This window comes from Tachypleus tridentatus, chromosome 10 (assembly GCF_004210375.1).
Source record: "Tachypleus tridentatus isolate NWPU-2018 chromosome 10, ASM421037v1, whole genome shotgun sequence".
Classification (NCBI taxonomy): domain Eukaryota; kingdom Metazoa; phylum Arthropoda; class Merostomata; order Xiphosura; family Limulidae; genus Tachypleus; species Tachypleus tridentatus.
In genome coordinates this window covers 188395983-188411615 of record NC_134834.1, presented here as the reverse complement: position 1 = coordinate 188411615, position 15633 = coordinate 188395983, and the positions used below count along the sequence as shown (strand labels likewise).

The window sequence follows — 15633 nt, the reverse complement described above, 5'->3', positions numbered from 1 at the left end:
TGTTTTACTCTTGTTACGCCTGCGGCTGCTACTTTCATCTTCTGTCTTAATTTTGCTTTTTCCGGTCTAGCTTATTTCTGTTTGTGCCTGCGGCTTTTATCGGTCTGGCTATCCTTATCTTTGCATCAGTCTAATGCTCGTCTGTCTGCCAGTCTATTTATCTTATCTGTCTTTTTCATCTGGCTGTCGTCTGTCTTTTGCGGTCACTCACATCTTTACTCTTATTTCCACTTATTTTTCGCTCAGTCTGTCTCTTACTTTATCGGCTACTTTTCTATCATAATTCTGGCTCTGTTTTTTTCGCTTTCGCCTGCGGCTAGTTTTTGCTTTTATCTAGTCTGGCTCGTCGTCTTCTTATTTTCATTTACACGTCTTTACGCATCATCTTATCTATCTGTCCTTATCATGGCTTTATTTATCTTGTACTCTACACTTTATATTCGGTTCTTACATGTCTTTACTTCAGTCTGGCTTTCTTTGTCATTTCTCCTTTATTCCTGATTGGCTATGGCTTTTCTCTAATTTGCATTTTATTTGTGCTCCGGTCTGGCTATATTCTGTCTGTCTTACTGTCCTTTTTACACTCCTTCGGCTATGTTTCCTACTACACTTTTATCTGTCTCCGGCATCTTTTACACTCCTTTTATTTTATATCTCCAATCTCTTCTATCTGCACCTACCCCTTCATCTTACTTTTTACACTCCCATCTACACTTCTTTTCTTTATTGCCCCTATCGTTACACTCCAATCCACTTCTCTTCTATCTGTTCTTACCTTCACACTCCAGCCTACTATTCATATATTTGTTCTTACTTTTACATTGTTACCTACTTTGTCTGGTCTTATTTTCATAATCCAAAGTGTTCCTCTTCTGTCGTGTGTCTGCTTTCATCTTAACGTCCTATAAACTGTAATGTTATTTTAATATGGTTATTTTTGATATATGCTCCCAAAATAAATTTTGTGAACTGAAAAAAAAAATCACCACTATACATGATAAAAATAGTTCTACGTCAGTGAGCTCCAATTAAGATAAAATTATATTTTTTTATGGTCGTGTATGACGTATTTACCAATCACAAATCAAGTTACACGCAGGAGTACACTCTACCAAACAACTAATAAAATGTTGCCACGTAGTTTGTGTGGATTTGTTAGTTTCTAGCAAAATTGTCCATAATATTTGTTGTACATATTTCCAGTGCGTCTTATTTTTGTGTAAAAACAAAAACGTGATCGACGAAACTTCTGACCTTTATCTGCTATAACACATAACGTGTTGACCTCATTCGCACCAAAGGAACAAATTATTTAAGATTTTCCTCATCCTGGCTAATTGCCACTACACAGAAACACGTTTCACGCTGTCTTTACGTCGTAACTGGAATACCCAGTAATTCAAAAATGTTTACTGAACTTCCTATCTGTCTGAATCTAATAAGGTTTGGTAACCATAGAAGCTTTTAAGTCTTGGGGGCTATTTGAAAACTAGTTTAGTGTCTACAGTAAACCACTAGGGGTACTGATACGCCTGTAGGAAACATTATTTCAAGTGGTATTCCTTGAACGTGCTATATATTGGGTCAAACCAATTACGGACGAGTGATCGCTCTGTTTGCAGGTTTGTCTGTTTTTTTTCTTATTATCTAAAACATCGTTTGGACACCAGACGTTCGACCTTAACTGAAACACTTAGCAGAAGGTAGAAGGAGCACGTGGCTTCTTAACGTCCTATAGAACACAAATGAAGTTCCCAGAAGAAAGAACATTTATGCTGAATTAACATAAAACACGAAGTATTTTAACAAACATTTTAACACTATTTGCTTCACCAGCTTGCTTGAAAGCCCACTTCCATCTCTCCTCGAACTTACATGAAGGAAAACTGAATTTTCTACACTCAGAAGTACACATTTGGTTGCTATTTATAAGCTTATGTTACTGTTATTTTTTTCAGGCCCGGCATGGCCAAGCGCGTAAGGCGTGCGACTCGTAATTCGCGGGTTCGCGCCCGCGTCGCGCTAAACATACTCGCCCTCCCAGCCGTGGGGGCGTTATAATATGACGGTCAATCCCACTATTCGTTGGTAAAAGAGTAGCCCAAGAGTTGGCGGTGGTTGGTGATGACTAGCTGCTTTCCCTCTAGTCTTACACTGCTAAATTAGGGACGGCTAGCACAGATAGCCCTCGAGTAGCTTTGTGCGAAATTCCAAAAACAAACAAACAAACGATACTGTTATTTTCACTGTTAGAAAAAACATTTAGGATCAATAAGTCTTGACAAAAATGAATAAAAACCCTATAATCCGAGCGCTTTCTAAAGGTAGGTTTTTCTTTCTCGGGGGTAAACTGAGAATGTGTGAGGTCCAACTTTCGAAAGCGCTTGTGTTATAGGGCTTTTATTAATTTATTTTACTGCTATGGTGACATAAAGCCCCCTCCCTCTCCCATAGTGCATTGCCATGGAAGTTTTAAATGTACCATTATAAAGAAACGGTGCTTCACTTTAAAAACTTTCCATAGTTTCAGGTAAGGATTTAAATATTAAATCTGTCTTCTTTTGTACCGAAGGCTCAAAATCTGGCACCGTGAAAGTTGTGTTTGATACCCATGGTGGGCAGAGCACAGGTAGCTCGTTGTGTAGTTTTGTACTTAACTACAAACAAAGAAAATTATAGGTCTAAGAGCAAAAAGTGCTGAACAAAGCAGTAGAACCTCACACCAAACTGAACTTATTGCACATGATGCGAGTAATTTGGTTTTAAAAGCCTGGTGGGTCAGCGGTAAACTTTCAAAATTACAAGACCGCCGATGTATATGGCACAAATATTTTACATATATGCGGACTTACAAAACTAGAAACTGGGTTTTGATACCCGTGGTGGGCAGAGCACAGATAGCCCATTGTGTAGCTTTGTGCTTAATAAAAAAAATAATTAACTAAGAGTGTATGTATGCTTTCATATGCAACACTGTTTACAGTGCTACATACCAGTAAGATTCTTTTTACATATCAAAACAAAGCAATTCATAATCATTCCCAAAACAAAGACAAAAATTTTCTAATAATTCCCTTTGCAAACCAAAACAATTCCTAATTACCAGGTCTGGAGGTTAGGGCGCTTGATTCGTACTCTACGAGTCGCAGGTTTGAATCCCATCATTGAGAATGCTTGTTTTTCTCAGCCGTGGGGTAGTTATAATATACAGTTAATCTTACTATTCGTTATTGATGGGTAGCCTAAGAGTTGGCGGTGGGTGATGTTAGGTAGTTGCCTTCCCTCCGGTCCATCACTTCGAAATTTGGGACGATTAGCGCATATAGCTTTCGAGTAGCCTGGTGAAATTCAACAAACAAATTCTAATTATTGAATAGTACCATTCAGCCTGAGGGGGGGGCGTAGCCCAGTGATTAATGCGCTCAATGTCAATCCGAGGGTTTATGGTTCAGAGCTAGTTGCCGCAAAAACGTGCTACGCAATTTGATGACACGAGCACGCTATAGTTGTGACGATCAAACCTCACTATTCGGTCCATATATAAGTTTAGATTTCAGAACGGCCATGCTCAGCTAGCACTTGTGTTGGTTTGTGCGCAAATTCCGAAACGAACAAACATTCAGTCACGCTGTAGTCCTTATTCTCTATTTATTTATTTATCTCAAATTATTAAAAACACGCAAATGTGTGGGAAACATGCAATAACGTTTTAAAGTAAGAACTGTCCATGAGATTAAATTGAACCGGATCTAATTTGCCTCAAAGGAATGTTTGTTTGTAAGGATCCAAGCCACTTGAAGGAACACAAACACACGCATGTGATTCGTCCAGAATCTTTCTAGTAACCCAGTGAAAGCAGATATTCGAGTTTTCTGTTTACAGAATGTTGATGGACGTTCACGTAATGCAACCAGACGTTAAGTTGCCGCTTTCACTCTCGGATTTTTAAACGGAAGAAAAAAGAATTCATGCGTTTCCAACATCCGGAATTTTAGGAGAGAAAGTCGATTCCCAGCGATGAACTCGTGAGAAAAAGGGCCTACTGACCTCTGTTATCCGCGTAACAAACTGTTTCTATCCAATTCGATAAATAAACAACTTGATAACTATGTAATGGAGCACACGGTTTTGTTGGATGTTTTTCTGGCTCTAAAGGACACCCATGACTGAGCTGTAACATATGATTTACAGTGGGAATTGTGGTTAAAGCGGAAATCAGCCCCACCACGACAGGAGTGGTTATACAAAATACAACAACACTGGAGAATAAGAAATAATCTGTCTATAGAACGATGTAGACATAAAAGCGGCAAATAATTCGCGAAAGAAATGAAAGAAAATGTAATAAGTAGAATTTAAATACTGAATTTTCATCCATCTCTCTCTCTCTTTTGGGCTTTACAAGTATAAATACGATGTTACTCGGTTTAATTAGTTCAATGTCCCAGCATAGCCAGGCGGTTAAGGTACTCGACTCGTAATCCGAGGGTGGCGGGTTCGACTCCCTGCCGCACTAGATATGATTTCTCTTTCAGCCGTCAGGGCGTTATAATGTGATGGTCAATCTCACGATTCGTCGGTAAAAGAGTAGCCCAAAAGTTGGCGGTGGGTGGTGATGATTAGCTGCCTTCCCTGGCTGTCTTACACTGCTAAATTAGGAACGATTAGCGCAGATAACCCTCGTGTAGCTTTGTAACTTAGTTAGTTTGTCTGTTTTTGAAATTCGCACAAAGATACGATTCGAGTGTCTTAGCCATGCGTTGCAGGTTCCAGTGAGAGGTTCGCGCCCGAGTCGCGCCAAACATGCTCGCCCTCCCAGTCGTGGGAGCGTTATAATGTGACGGTCAATCCCACTATTCGTTGGTAAAGAGTAGCCCAAGAGTTGGCGGTGGGTGGTGATGACTAGCTGCCTTCCCTCTAGTCTTACACTGCTAAATTAGGGACGGGTAGCATAGATAGCCCTCGAGTAGCTTTGTGCGAAATTCCAAAAAAAACAAACAAACAATAGTGAGAGAGAAATGGTTGCTGGAGAAACTTGGTTATTACATTCAACTTTAGAATACTGATTTGTCTGAAAGTTATTCTAATACTTATCGCCATTCCCGATTATCAAAATTTCATATTTTATTTTGAAAGGTGTGATATGAATATGAATAATTGGTAATAAGTGAAACAGTTCAATGCCTTTCAGATAGTAACTTAAATTAGTTCAGCGTGAAAAAGATATTCATGTTAATAATAAGAATTATCGCACTGTATATCCTACTATTCAATTACTTGGTGATTCACGTGTTTATTTATCTATCATACTAATTAAGATTGGCGTACAAGGCTATTTGTTTCGGAATTTCAGTTAAAACATTGTTTGTGAACACAGGCCTAACAAATTGTACCAAAATGAACGTAGCCTTTAGCAGACGCTATTGAATAAATAAATTAATTAATTATTGTTACATGGACTGTACTTAGCGTTACTATTTTATCAAAGAACTATCCCAACGATCGGATATTTCAACATATAATTATTTCGCTAGACAACGACGCAATTCACAAAGTCCGCGGGACAAAGGATGTTTTCATAACGAATAACGTGATTCTTTTGGACCATCCAGCGTGTTCGCCCGAACTGAACCCCATTGTAAATGTTTGGGGGTGGATGGCAAGGGAAGTCTATAGAAATGGACCTCAATTCCAAACAGTGAATGATCTTCGTGAAGCCATCTTCACCACTTAGAATAACATTCCAGCCAGCCTTCTGCAAACGCTTATATCGACCATGCCAAAGCGAATGTTTGCAGTTATTAGCAATGACGGTTGTGCAACTCACTAGTGAGACCTCTTTCTGGGCATTTTCTACCCTGTTTAGGACTTCTTTTTGGTATGGTCTTAAACTTTTGACCAGCTAGTATTTAGGCTAATTTCATAGTGTTCACATTTTCACTATTAAATGCTAAAAGTTTTTTTATTTTTATTTTCCCTTTTCTTATTTTCATCTTTCGAAGCTCTACTCAAATGAGCGGTTGAGTCTAACAACGCAAAATACATATTTTTTCTTTATGTCCATTGGCCTTAAGATTTTGGCCAGCAGTGTATATCATCTTGTCAGTTAAGAAATTACGTCACTCCTTTCACCTTTTCTTTAATGGAACTTCGTTCCTCGAAATAACCACTGCTCCTTCGCTTAAAACACACGTGTGTGAACAAGAAAAATACCTGAAATTTAACTTTATTATTTGTTACTGAAGGTTGGATGGAAATTTATGTACATTTGTCGGCTCCAACATTTGAAAGTCCTTAAAGAAAGCGTGTGTATGTTTTTCTCATAACAAAGCCACATCGGGCTATCTGTTGAGTACATCGAGGGGAATTGTATCCCTGATTTTAGCGTTGTAAATCCGTAGATTTACCCGCTGTACTAGCGAGGGACAAATGAAGGCGAAAACAATTATAATTTCTTCTAGATATAAAGCAACTGACTAACGATTAGTTTAATCATATATTAAAGATACGACTCGAAATTGTGAGTACGTTTAATCCACTCTCTGCGAATGCTTGTCCGAAGTTCTTAAATTTTTTTTAAATAAAGAAAGGTTCGTCAGGTGTAATGGTATGGATAGTAACAATAACGTTGTCTTCCGTCAGTGGACATCTTCTCTTCAAACGATAATTATTTTTAAACATCAAGCTTTAATTAAACTTAGAAGGCTACTTCTATTATAGATAGGAAGGAACGCTATTGATTTTTTGGGGTTAAAGGTCAAAGGTAAAAAGAAAACGTATTATAAAATAAATATTTAGAATCCGTGCGAAATCAAACAAACACTAACTACATGCGCTGTGTTTATTAACACATGACAATCAAAGTAAGTCTATTCTATTGATAATTCTATAGGTTTTCCCAAAGAAGTTGATTTGCACGTGTTAATTACTTCTCATAAAAATAAGTGAGTGGTTTATTGAAGTTATAAAATCTACTTTATGAGATACTCTCTACGTAAAGCATGCTGTTTTATGTTCTAGTATTTTATATATTTTACACAAATATAGAAAAACAATGCATTTTGAAGTTACAATGCTTTAATGTTACAATCATTTTTATTTTGTCTACTTCCTAATAATGCTTACGTACTGGTGCAGTTATTTGTTAGTTACATATATTGGCAATAGATGGCACGGCTTCATAATATCACTAATGTCTTTTTCGTTTTCCTTTGCTACATCATTCTTTGAATATTTACAATTTTCCATTTCATTGGTTCATATAGTATTAATTTTAATACTATCTCAGTATTCATCTGTTTTAGAAGTGACAAAGTTTTTAAAGTGTTCCTGATCAACAGACTAAACTTAAACAAGAAAAGTAATTAAATTCGAATTATTATTATTTTTTTTTGCTATTGTTTTGTGTTTGATGGAAAGGAAAATATATAGAATCTACAAAAGTATACATGTAATATATCACATCTGATAATGGCTGGACGTTGAAGGTAATGACGGTCGATCATTTATAACATTGTTTCTGAAGGAAACACTGGTACGCTAACGCCAACATTTGGGGCGTTACTGTGATAAACATTTACAGATATCTGACTGGTTTCGTTATAATAAAATGGTTTGATTAAATCGAGGTATCTTACACATACGACTAAGAATCTAGCTCCCCCTGGTACTATGTATATGAATTAAATTAATACAGTGTTATTTATACAAATTTAACAAAGGTAGAATTACAAATACATTAAAGCTAAAATGATTTCCCACAGTAATTGGAAAAATACAATCTAACAGATAAAAGAAAAATCGTAATATACGAATAAATACAGCATTACTATAGCACCCCCTATACTTTTATTTAATGTAATGTGAAATGAAACGGAAACTGTTAATGCCACAAAAATTAAATTTTATGAGAGTGGGGTTGTAGATGGTATAATATATTCCTCTAAAAGTTTATGTATTTCAAAGCCCGTTGGCTCCTGGCTACGTCTGTGGTACCTTGTAACTCTCTTTGATATACACGCCTGACATGATCAGGTATTTAAGGTACTCGACTCCTTACCTAAGGGTCTCCAGGTAGTTAAGGTACTCGACTCCTTACTTAAGGGTCGCGGGTTAGAATCCTTGTTAAACCAAACATACTCGCCCTTTCAGCCAGTTTTATCCAAACTTCTTGTTTCTAATATATTTATGTTTAGAAAACTTCTCTTATAAGGCATTCATTCTTTCAAACTGTTTCGTTCCCCGGGATTTTTATGTGATAACATTCATCCAGCTTACCCTCATTTCGTCTACTCTAGTGCAACCTTACACTAAAATAAATCTTTTTATATTTTTCTGTAAACTTGTTATGCTACCTTATTGTAAATGGAAAACTTTAAAGCAGTGTTATAATTACTCGAGAACAAGTTTTGTTTTTAATGTGATACATTTGGACATGTACATGAAGAAATATCGATTTTAAAAGTATTGTATTGTAAACAGTTGAAGTACAAAATTGCTTTGTTTCTAAAACTGTGTCAAGGTGATTTTTGTATCTTAGCAATATTTTATATTTGACAACCTGGTGACAGTTTATGTGGTTTGTGCTAAAACAATAAAAAATTACTTAGATAATTGCAACATGTCAATAGCGTTTACTTACCCACTCCTTTAGTTTGTTTTGATCTATGAAAGGTAAGAAAAACGTAAATATGAACTCTACCTTTTATCTCAGATATCAGTGCAAACTTTTTGTATTATTTTAATTGTCTTGTTAAATTGGTACGTTCCTAGAAAGTAACAAATTTATGATAATATATTACAGTAAAACTGAAGGATAAGAAAATTAGAGACACCTAAACATGGCACCGGAAATGCCTTTTTTACACCGTGCTCTGGTGGCAGCTAAAGAAGGGGACTTACAAAAGCTTCAAATCCTTCGAAAAAATCACGAGTTGGCGCCACATATTCAAGATGACTTTGGTGCAACGTGTGTTCATTTCGCTGCTCGTGGAGGTCATCTCAAAGCAGTGGAGTTTCTTGTGAAAAAGTGCGGTATGAGAGCAAACGCTCGGTCATTTGTTGGTGCTACGGCCGCACACGACGCGGCAGCTATGGGTAGACTAAATGTTCTTGCGTGGTTATTAAAAAATACAGACTGTACCTTGTGGGACCGGGACAAAGATGGCGCCACTGTGCTACACATCGCTGCAAGGTAAGTTGAGAACATATTTCGTAAATTATGTATTGGTGATCTTCTAAAACTGTTTAAACAAATAATTTCGAATACGAATAAACAATAGTTGTTTTTTTAGTAAACAATATTAATTGTATATTAAATGTTGTCATGGTTGATATTTTTTTTCTTAATGGGTACCTAATTTAAATTGAATTATTGCTTTAGGCTTAATAATTTGCGCGGGAAATTTCGTGAATGAATCAAAAATTAAACGCAAGAATGTTCTACAAATAGTTGCCCATTTTAAAATAATGTCGCTACCTACAAAGCACACGTTACGAAATTGGGTTGTTTGTGTGTGTGTGTGTGTGTGTGTGGAGGGGAGGGGGAGGGAAGGGCTGATATATCACTTTGTATCTCAGAACGGCTGGTATGGGTATTAACACTTCTATTTATAAGGAGAGAACAACGTTCCGACCTTCCTAGGTCATCTTCAGGTTAGGAAAGAGAGTTTGAATGTGACCGTTGACGGACACATGTCTTAGGGACGAGAGTATAAACGTGTAAGGGATTGTAGGGGGCGTTGCACGTGAATGTTTAGTTACACTGCACAACGAAGTTTTTGCTTCTTGAACACTGTTGGGTGTTCCTCATAGATTTTTGGCTGCTGATCGCGAAAATCACATCCAAATTTGCCCATCACGTACCGTTTCATCGAAATCTTCAGTTTCACCAGGACATTGCTACAATGGAGAAACGATATCAGGGCAAATGGAATCCGTCAATGCTTGCTGACTACTGTTGGACAGTGCAACGTGATGCACCGGACATTGAATACAAACGAAAATCAGGAGCAAAACACTTTTAATTATGTTTAACTTAATATCGTATTAGAAACATAAACACAATTAAATACGTTATTGCCGGTAAACAGTTAACTGTCTATTTCTCAGAGTTCCTACGTGATTAAACAAAACCGAAACTATATTTGTGCATAACCACCAGGTACCTGTCACAATCAGCAAAAACTTTTGAGGAAGCAAAACTTTTCAAAAAATTGTTGTGCAGTGTTATTAATTAGTATAGGTATAAATGTGTTCCTTTATATTGGTTTAATTTTGGTTTTAGTTGCTGTATAAGTAGGGCTTTTTTGATTTTGCGTGTGTTTATATTTGTTTCCCTACTGAATATCTTGGTGTTTTCTATGGTTATGTTGTGTTTGTTTGATTTGCAGTGTTCAGAAACGTGTGAAGGTGTTTTTTGTGTTCTTTGAATCTAGTTTCCATTTTTCTGCTTGTTTCTCCAATATAGAAGTTGTGGCAGTTGTTGCATTGTATTTTATAAATAATGTTGTTGTGTTTGTCAGTGTAGTTTTTACATAGCATGGACTTTAGTTTAGTACCTGGTTTTTGAATAAATTTGGTGTTTACTGGAATGTTGTGTTTTATTATAAGTTGTTTTTTTTCCAAATGTTGGTTATTTTCTCGCTGATGTCAGGAACATATGGTATGTAGCAGTATAAGGTTTTGTAGTTGTATCTTGGAATTTATTGTCGTTTGTCTGTTGTTTGTCTAGGTGTGTGCGTATAATTATTTCCTCGATATTTTGAGGAAATTTGTTGATGTTGATGAAGTGTTGTTTTATTTTGTTGGTTTCATCGTTAGTTTTATCAGGTGAACATAGTTTTGTGGCTGTGTTTATTTGGTTTCTTAATATGTTGAGTTTTTGTTTTGTTTCATGTGCTGAGTCCCAGGGAACGTATAATTCAGTATGGGTGATTTTCCTGTGGATTTCTGTTTTGAAGTATGTATCAGTTCTAGTGATCTCGAAATTAAGAAATACTAGTTGGTTAGTTTCTTCCTGTTCACAGATGTACATGTATAAAGTTAACGTGATTGAAAAAACTAAGTGTGTGTTCTGTAGATGTGAATCCAGCAATTGTATCATCAACATAACTGTACCAGTATCGTGGTGGGTGTAAGGCTGAATTGATCGCTTGTGATTCAATCTGTGTCAGAAAAATGTTGGCTACAACTGGTGACATGGGATATATCACTTTGTCAGCACAATAACAGCTAAGCCACTAACAACTAGACTAAAAGTTAATTAATAGCTCTTAAGAGTTCTATCCTAAAAACTCCTTCCTAAGCGTCCCTACGTGTCACCAATATGTACAATTACTAAAAAGTGGGCTACTCTCACATTTAATTACTGCTCTGGTTGCTTGTCATGTGTCCCTACGTGTCACCAATATGTACAATTACTAAAAAGTGGGTTACTCTCACATTTAATTACTGCTCTGGTTGCTTGTCATGTAAAAATCGAAAGTTTATTTTTATTTTCTTTATATATTTTTTTAGTTCGTTATTTTCCTTATATATATATTTTTAGGTTACTATTTCAAATTTATACAGTAATTCCTTTTCATTTATTTTGTCAAGCACAAAATAATTTCACATTGTTTTTACTGTTTTGTATGTGTTTTTATTTGTATATATTTTCTTGCACTGTCTTTTGATTTAATAAATTCAAAAAGAATTCCTTTCTGTGCTAAGAAAAATGTCCTAATTAACCAACATTTTCACTTAATTAGGGTAATTTGACTTTTTGTTAGCAACGTCTTCTGGAATATTTTAATTTCGTGTAATCATTCCTGTCGCTGTTTATTGACGAAAACAAAGAGTTTGACCTTTTTTTCTAAATTTCCAGAAAGCTATAAAGATGCCCAATTGTGTGTTTAGAATTAAAGCAACGAACTAGAACGCTGGCGTTTACTTTATCGTTTTGTTCGTATAGCCACATTCACTAGTTTTTGAGGACAGTGGAACCATGCGAATGTTAAAACTGATCTTTCACGAATTCATATTTCAAAGGATCTCACACGTTTGCTTATTTGAAATAAACTATGTATGAAAATTCGGTTTAATGTTTTTGCAGAAATCCTACACACATTCGTCAGATTTCGATGAATGTCATAAATTTGAATATCAAACAGTCTAAAACTGTCGTTTTTTCATAGTGAAAGATTATACAATGAACTATCTGCATTCTATCCACTACCTGGTATTTCAGCTTTACAAGTCCTTTAAATTTCCGATGACCCCATGGGTGACCACAACGAAGCTATGCTACATGGGAACTGAACTTTAATGAATATTTTGTTTTTCTTGGTTTCTTTTATATTATTATTTACGTGACGTTCATGCGTGATAAGCTTTACTAATGAAATTTAAGCTTTGAATCTGAATGTAGATGCTATTTCCCACTGACTGAATAAAGAGACCATTAAACTTTAGAACAGAGGTAGATCAATTTTGTGTTTTTCTGCTACAATAAGCACCGTTACTTTTGGTGAAGCAAATCTGTGAGATGTCCCAAGTTTAATGGGTCATCTTGTGTCTATGTAACCACCTACTTCTCTTTAACCCAAATTTCTACACTATTTGTTCACAATTTTCTCACCGTATAGAAGCGTATATGTGTGTTTTCTTATAGCAAAGCCTCATCGGGCTATCTGCTGAGCACCCCGAGGGGAATCGAACCCCTGATTTTAGCGTTATAAATCCGAAGTCATACCGATGCACTGGGGGGGGGGCTATATAGAAGCCAATTTGTACTCATCCAACTTCTACATTATTGTTTTACATATGCTCACTGGATGGAAGGTTTTTATTGTGTGGATTTTGAATTATTGTTTATAATATTTTCACTAGATGGCAGCAGTAACTAATCTCAACTGTGAAGTATTTGTTGTTTTGAAGTAAGCACAAAGCAACACAATGGGCTATCTGTGCTCTGCCAACCACGTGTATCGAAACCCGGTTTTTAGCGTTGTAAGTCCGCAGACATACCGCTGAGCCGCTGGGGGGCACTGTGAAGTATGAACAATAGTTCTCATTGTTTTCGAAGCGTTTTTTAAATATAGATATATTTAATTTTCCACACACCAAAATGATCAATAATATCTATTTCGTAATATTTCAAGAACCACTTATTAACAAGTTTTTTATTATTATTCTTGTCGTTCTGTTTAAAGCTTTATTAACTTTGCATTAAATAGGTCGCATGCTTGCATATCAACATAAAATAACCCAGTGAACAAAACACCGTTTGAATAAAGTGTGAAACCAGTGTTAACAAGTTTGACTACTGATGCGAAAATCTATCGGCTTGAAATTCTAAAAACCAAAATATGTTTTAACTGTTACCGATTTGTGCAACACGTAAATCCGACAGTTTCTCTGTCTCTTCTTTCTAGTTACGGTTTAAACGAGAAATTCTACCACGTAATAAATGTATTGATAGTATTGAAAATGGTTTCTGGCCCAGTTTTGAAAAATCATTAGTGATCGCGTGTGACATGTTTCGTTTTGAATCAAAACGAAAATACAAACAAACGTAAGGCCTACATAAAACTGAAATTATTTTAAAGGCTTAGTAGACTTTTGAATTAGATATGAATCAACAAGGACGATCAGCAAATTGAAAACCAGGACCATTAGCTGCATGTTTAGGATAGATCTAAACATAGACAGTGGTAGAACGAAAGAAATAACCTATTACCGCTTACGGTAATTGGATGAAATCAAACGGTTCCTACAGACAATAGATATGAATTAAAACGCAATCACACTTGAACGCTAAAGAGAAAAGCAGCTTAATAACAATTTATATAAATGTCATTTAACATTTTTGACGATTCGAGGAACCTCCATCCCCAGTGGCTCGCCGGAAAACTGAAGACTTCTAGCGATAAACACGAGGTTTCTGTACCTGGGCACAGCACAGATAGCCCATTGTATAAATATGTATATTTTAATTCATAAAAACAAATGATTGAAAGTTCGATTTTTGTTAGCATTGCCTAGGTACTTTGTGAATATAAGGAGATCCAGATATGGCATGTTACAAATACGGGTATGAACGTAACGTGCTAACTGCTAGCTTTGCCGGTTGACACGTATGTATAAACAAACCCTGAAATTGTTTACTGAGGTTTTTGATATACAGACAGTTAATACCGGATATATGATTCTTTACTGACAAGGTTTCTTGTCATTCCGATGTCTCACTTATTGGAAGAACGCGCCGATTTAATCTGTGTTGCACTCGTGGGTGGATGTCGTCCATCCATTATTTTTCAGTAAGTGCCATTTTTCTCACTCCTGTCTGTACTGTTATCTGTCATAAAACACTAGTTTTGGACAGTTTGAGTTTTGTTATTCTTATCTTCGTGTTGGGTAAACCTTAGACTATCCATTCACTGTTTTCGGTAGGAATCTAACCTGGGAATACAACAAAACTAGGTATAGTTTGTTCAGAATCATCGGCGAAGGCATCGATTGAAAATTTCTTTGCAGCTGTTGAATGTAATTTGTGTATCCATCGCTTGTTACCTAAACTACATCTTGTGAAAACTACTGTCTTGACATCAACGTTAAGAATCATGATTCTAATCGGAATTGTTCTGATCTTACTGTTGAAGAAATACGAAGTAAGAGAGTATGTACTAGATTGTGGGACGCACAGGCTTCACTTGCCTGGCTTGACCTTTTGCTCATTTTCGGCCTGTTACTTTCCATCCTCGAATTGACACTGATTTATCTGCTCTTTCAGTTAGTTTAACCTCCACGTCCTCTGACCTACATTGAACTTTGCTCGTTGAAGTACCTTTAGCTCTAATTACCTTTACTCTTCCTTTGTTTGTTCTCAGTCCACCCTTTGACCTGTCTGCCCTATTGATTCATCTTCACACTTTAATTCTAATTGCCTCAGTTGTCCATTTAAATACTCAAATTAACATGTTTTCCTTATTAGTTTATTGTCTGTGTTATAACTCACATAGGCGTGGCATGGCCTAGCGCGTTAAGGCGTGCACTTCGTAATCTGAGGGTCGCGGGTTCGCGCCCGAGTCGCGCCAAAACATGCTCGCCCTCCCAGCCGTGGGGGTGTTAGAATGTGACGGTCAATCCCACTTTTCGTTGGTAAAAGAGTAGCCCAAGAGTTGGCGGTGGGTGGTGATGACTAGCTGCCTTCCCTCTAGTCTTACACTGCTAAATTAGGGACGGCTAGCACAGATAGCCCTCGAGTAGCTTTGTGCGAAATTCCAAACCAAACCTATAACTCACATTCATGTGTGTGTGTTTTTAGTTACTTCTACTATCATCTCTCACCTTCCTATGTGCTCTAACACTCGCATCCGGCTAGAAAGTGTACGGTGCTGGTCTAAAGTATCCACACAATACGTTATAGTAGTTGCCAACTCAATAGGGTCGCGATAGCGCGTGAATGTCGTCACACTGTGCATTTTGTGAATCTTTGTAAAATACCTGAAAGCGGTTTTAGACGAAGTTTCAATTCCCAGACTTACATTAGTCATTGTCGATCCGGGCACTGTCATCTGTTTCGTAATTAAAATAAACAGTGGATTAATCTCTGGAACTTGTAGTCTCATTAAAAGGGATCTGATTGGTTCA

General features: G+C 36.6%; 1 protein-coding gene across 4 annotated transcripts in view; it reads left to right on the top strand.

Annotated features, from left to right (window-relative positions):
* Positions 1-15633, top strand: part of LOC143227800 (uncharacterized) — a 100733-nt gene that overhangs the window by 34791 nt on the left and 50309 nt on the right. For all 4 annotated transcript variants that reach the window (XM_076459044.1, XM_076459043.1, XM_076459040.1 and 1 more), the window contains exon 2: positions 8804-9193. In XM_076459044.1, the coding sequence (XP_076315159.1) occupies positions 8841-9193 (353 nt within the window). In that variant the 5' untranslated portion in view covers positions 8804-8840. The remainder of the gene's footprint in view (positions 1-8803; positions 9194-15633) is intronic.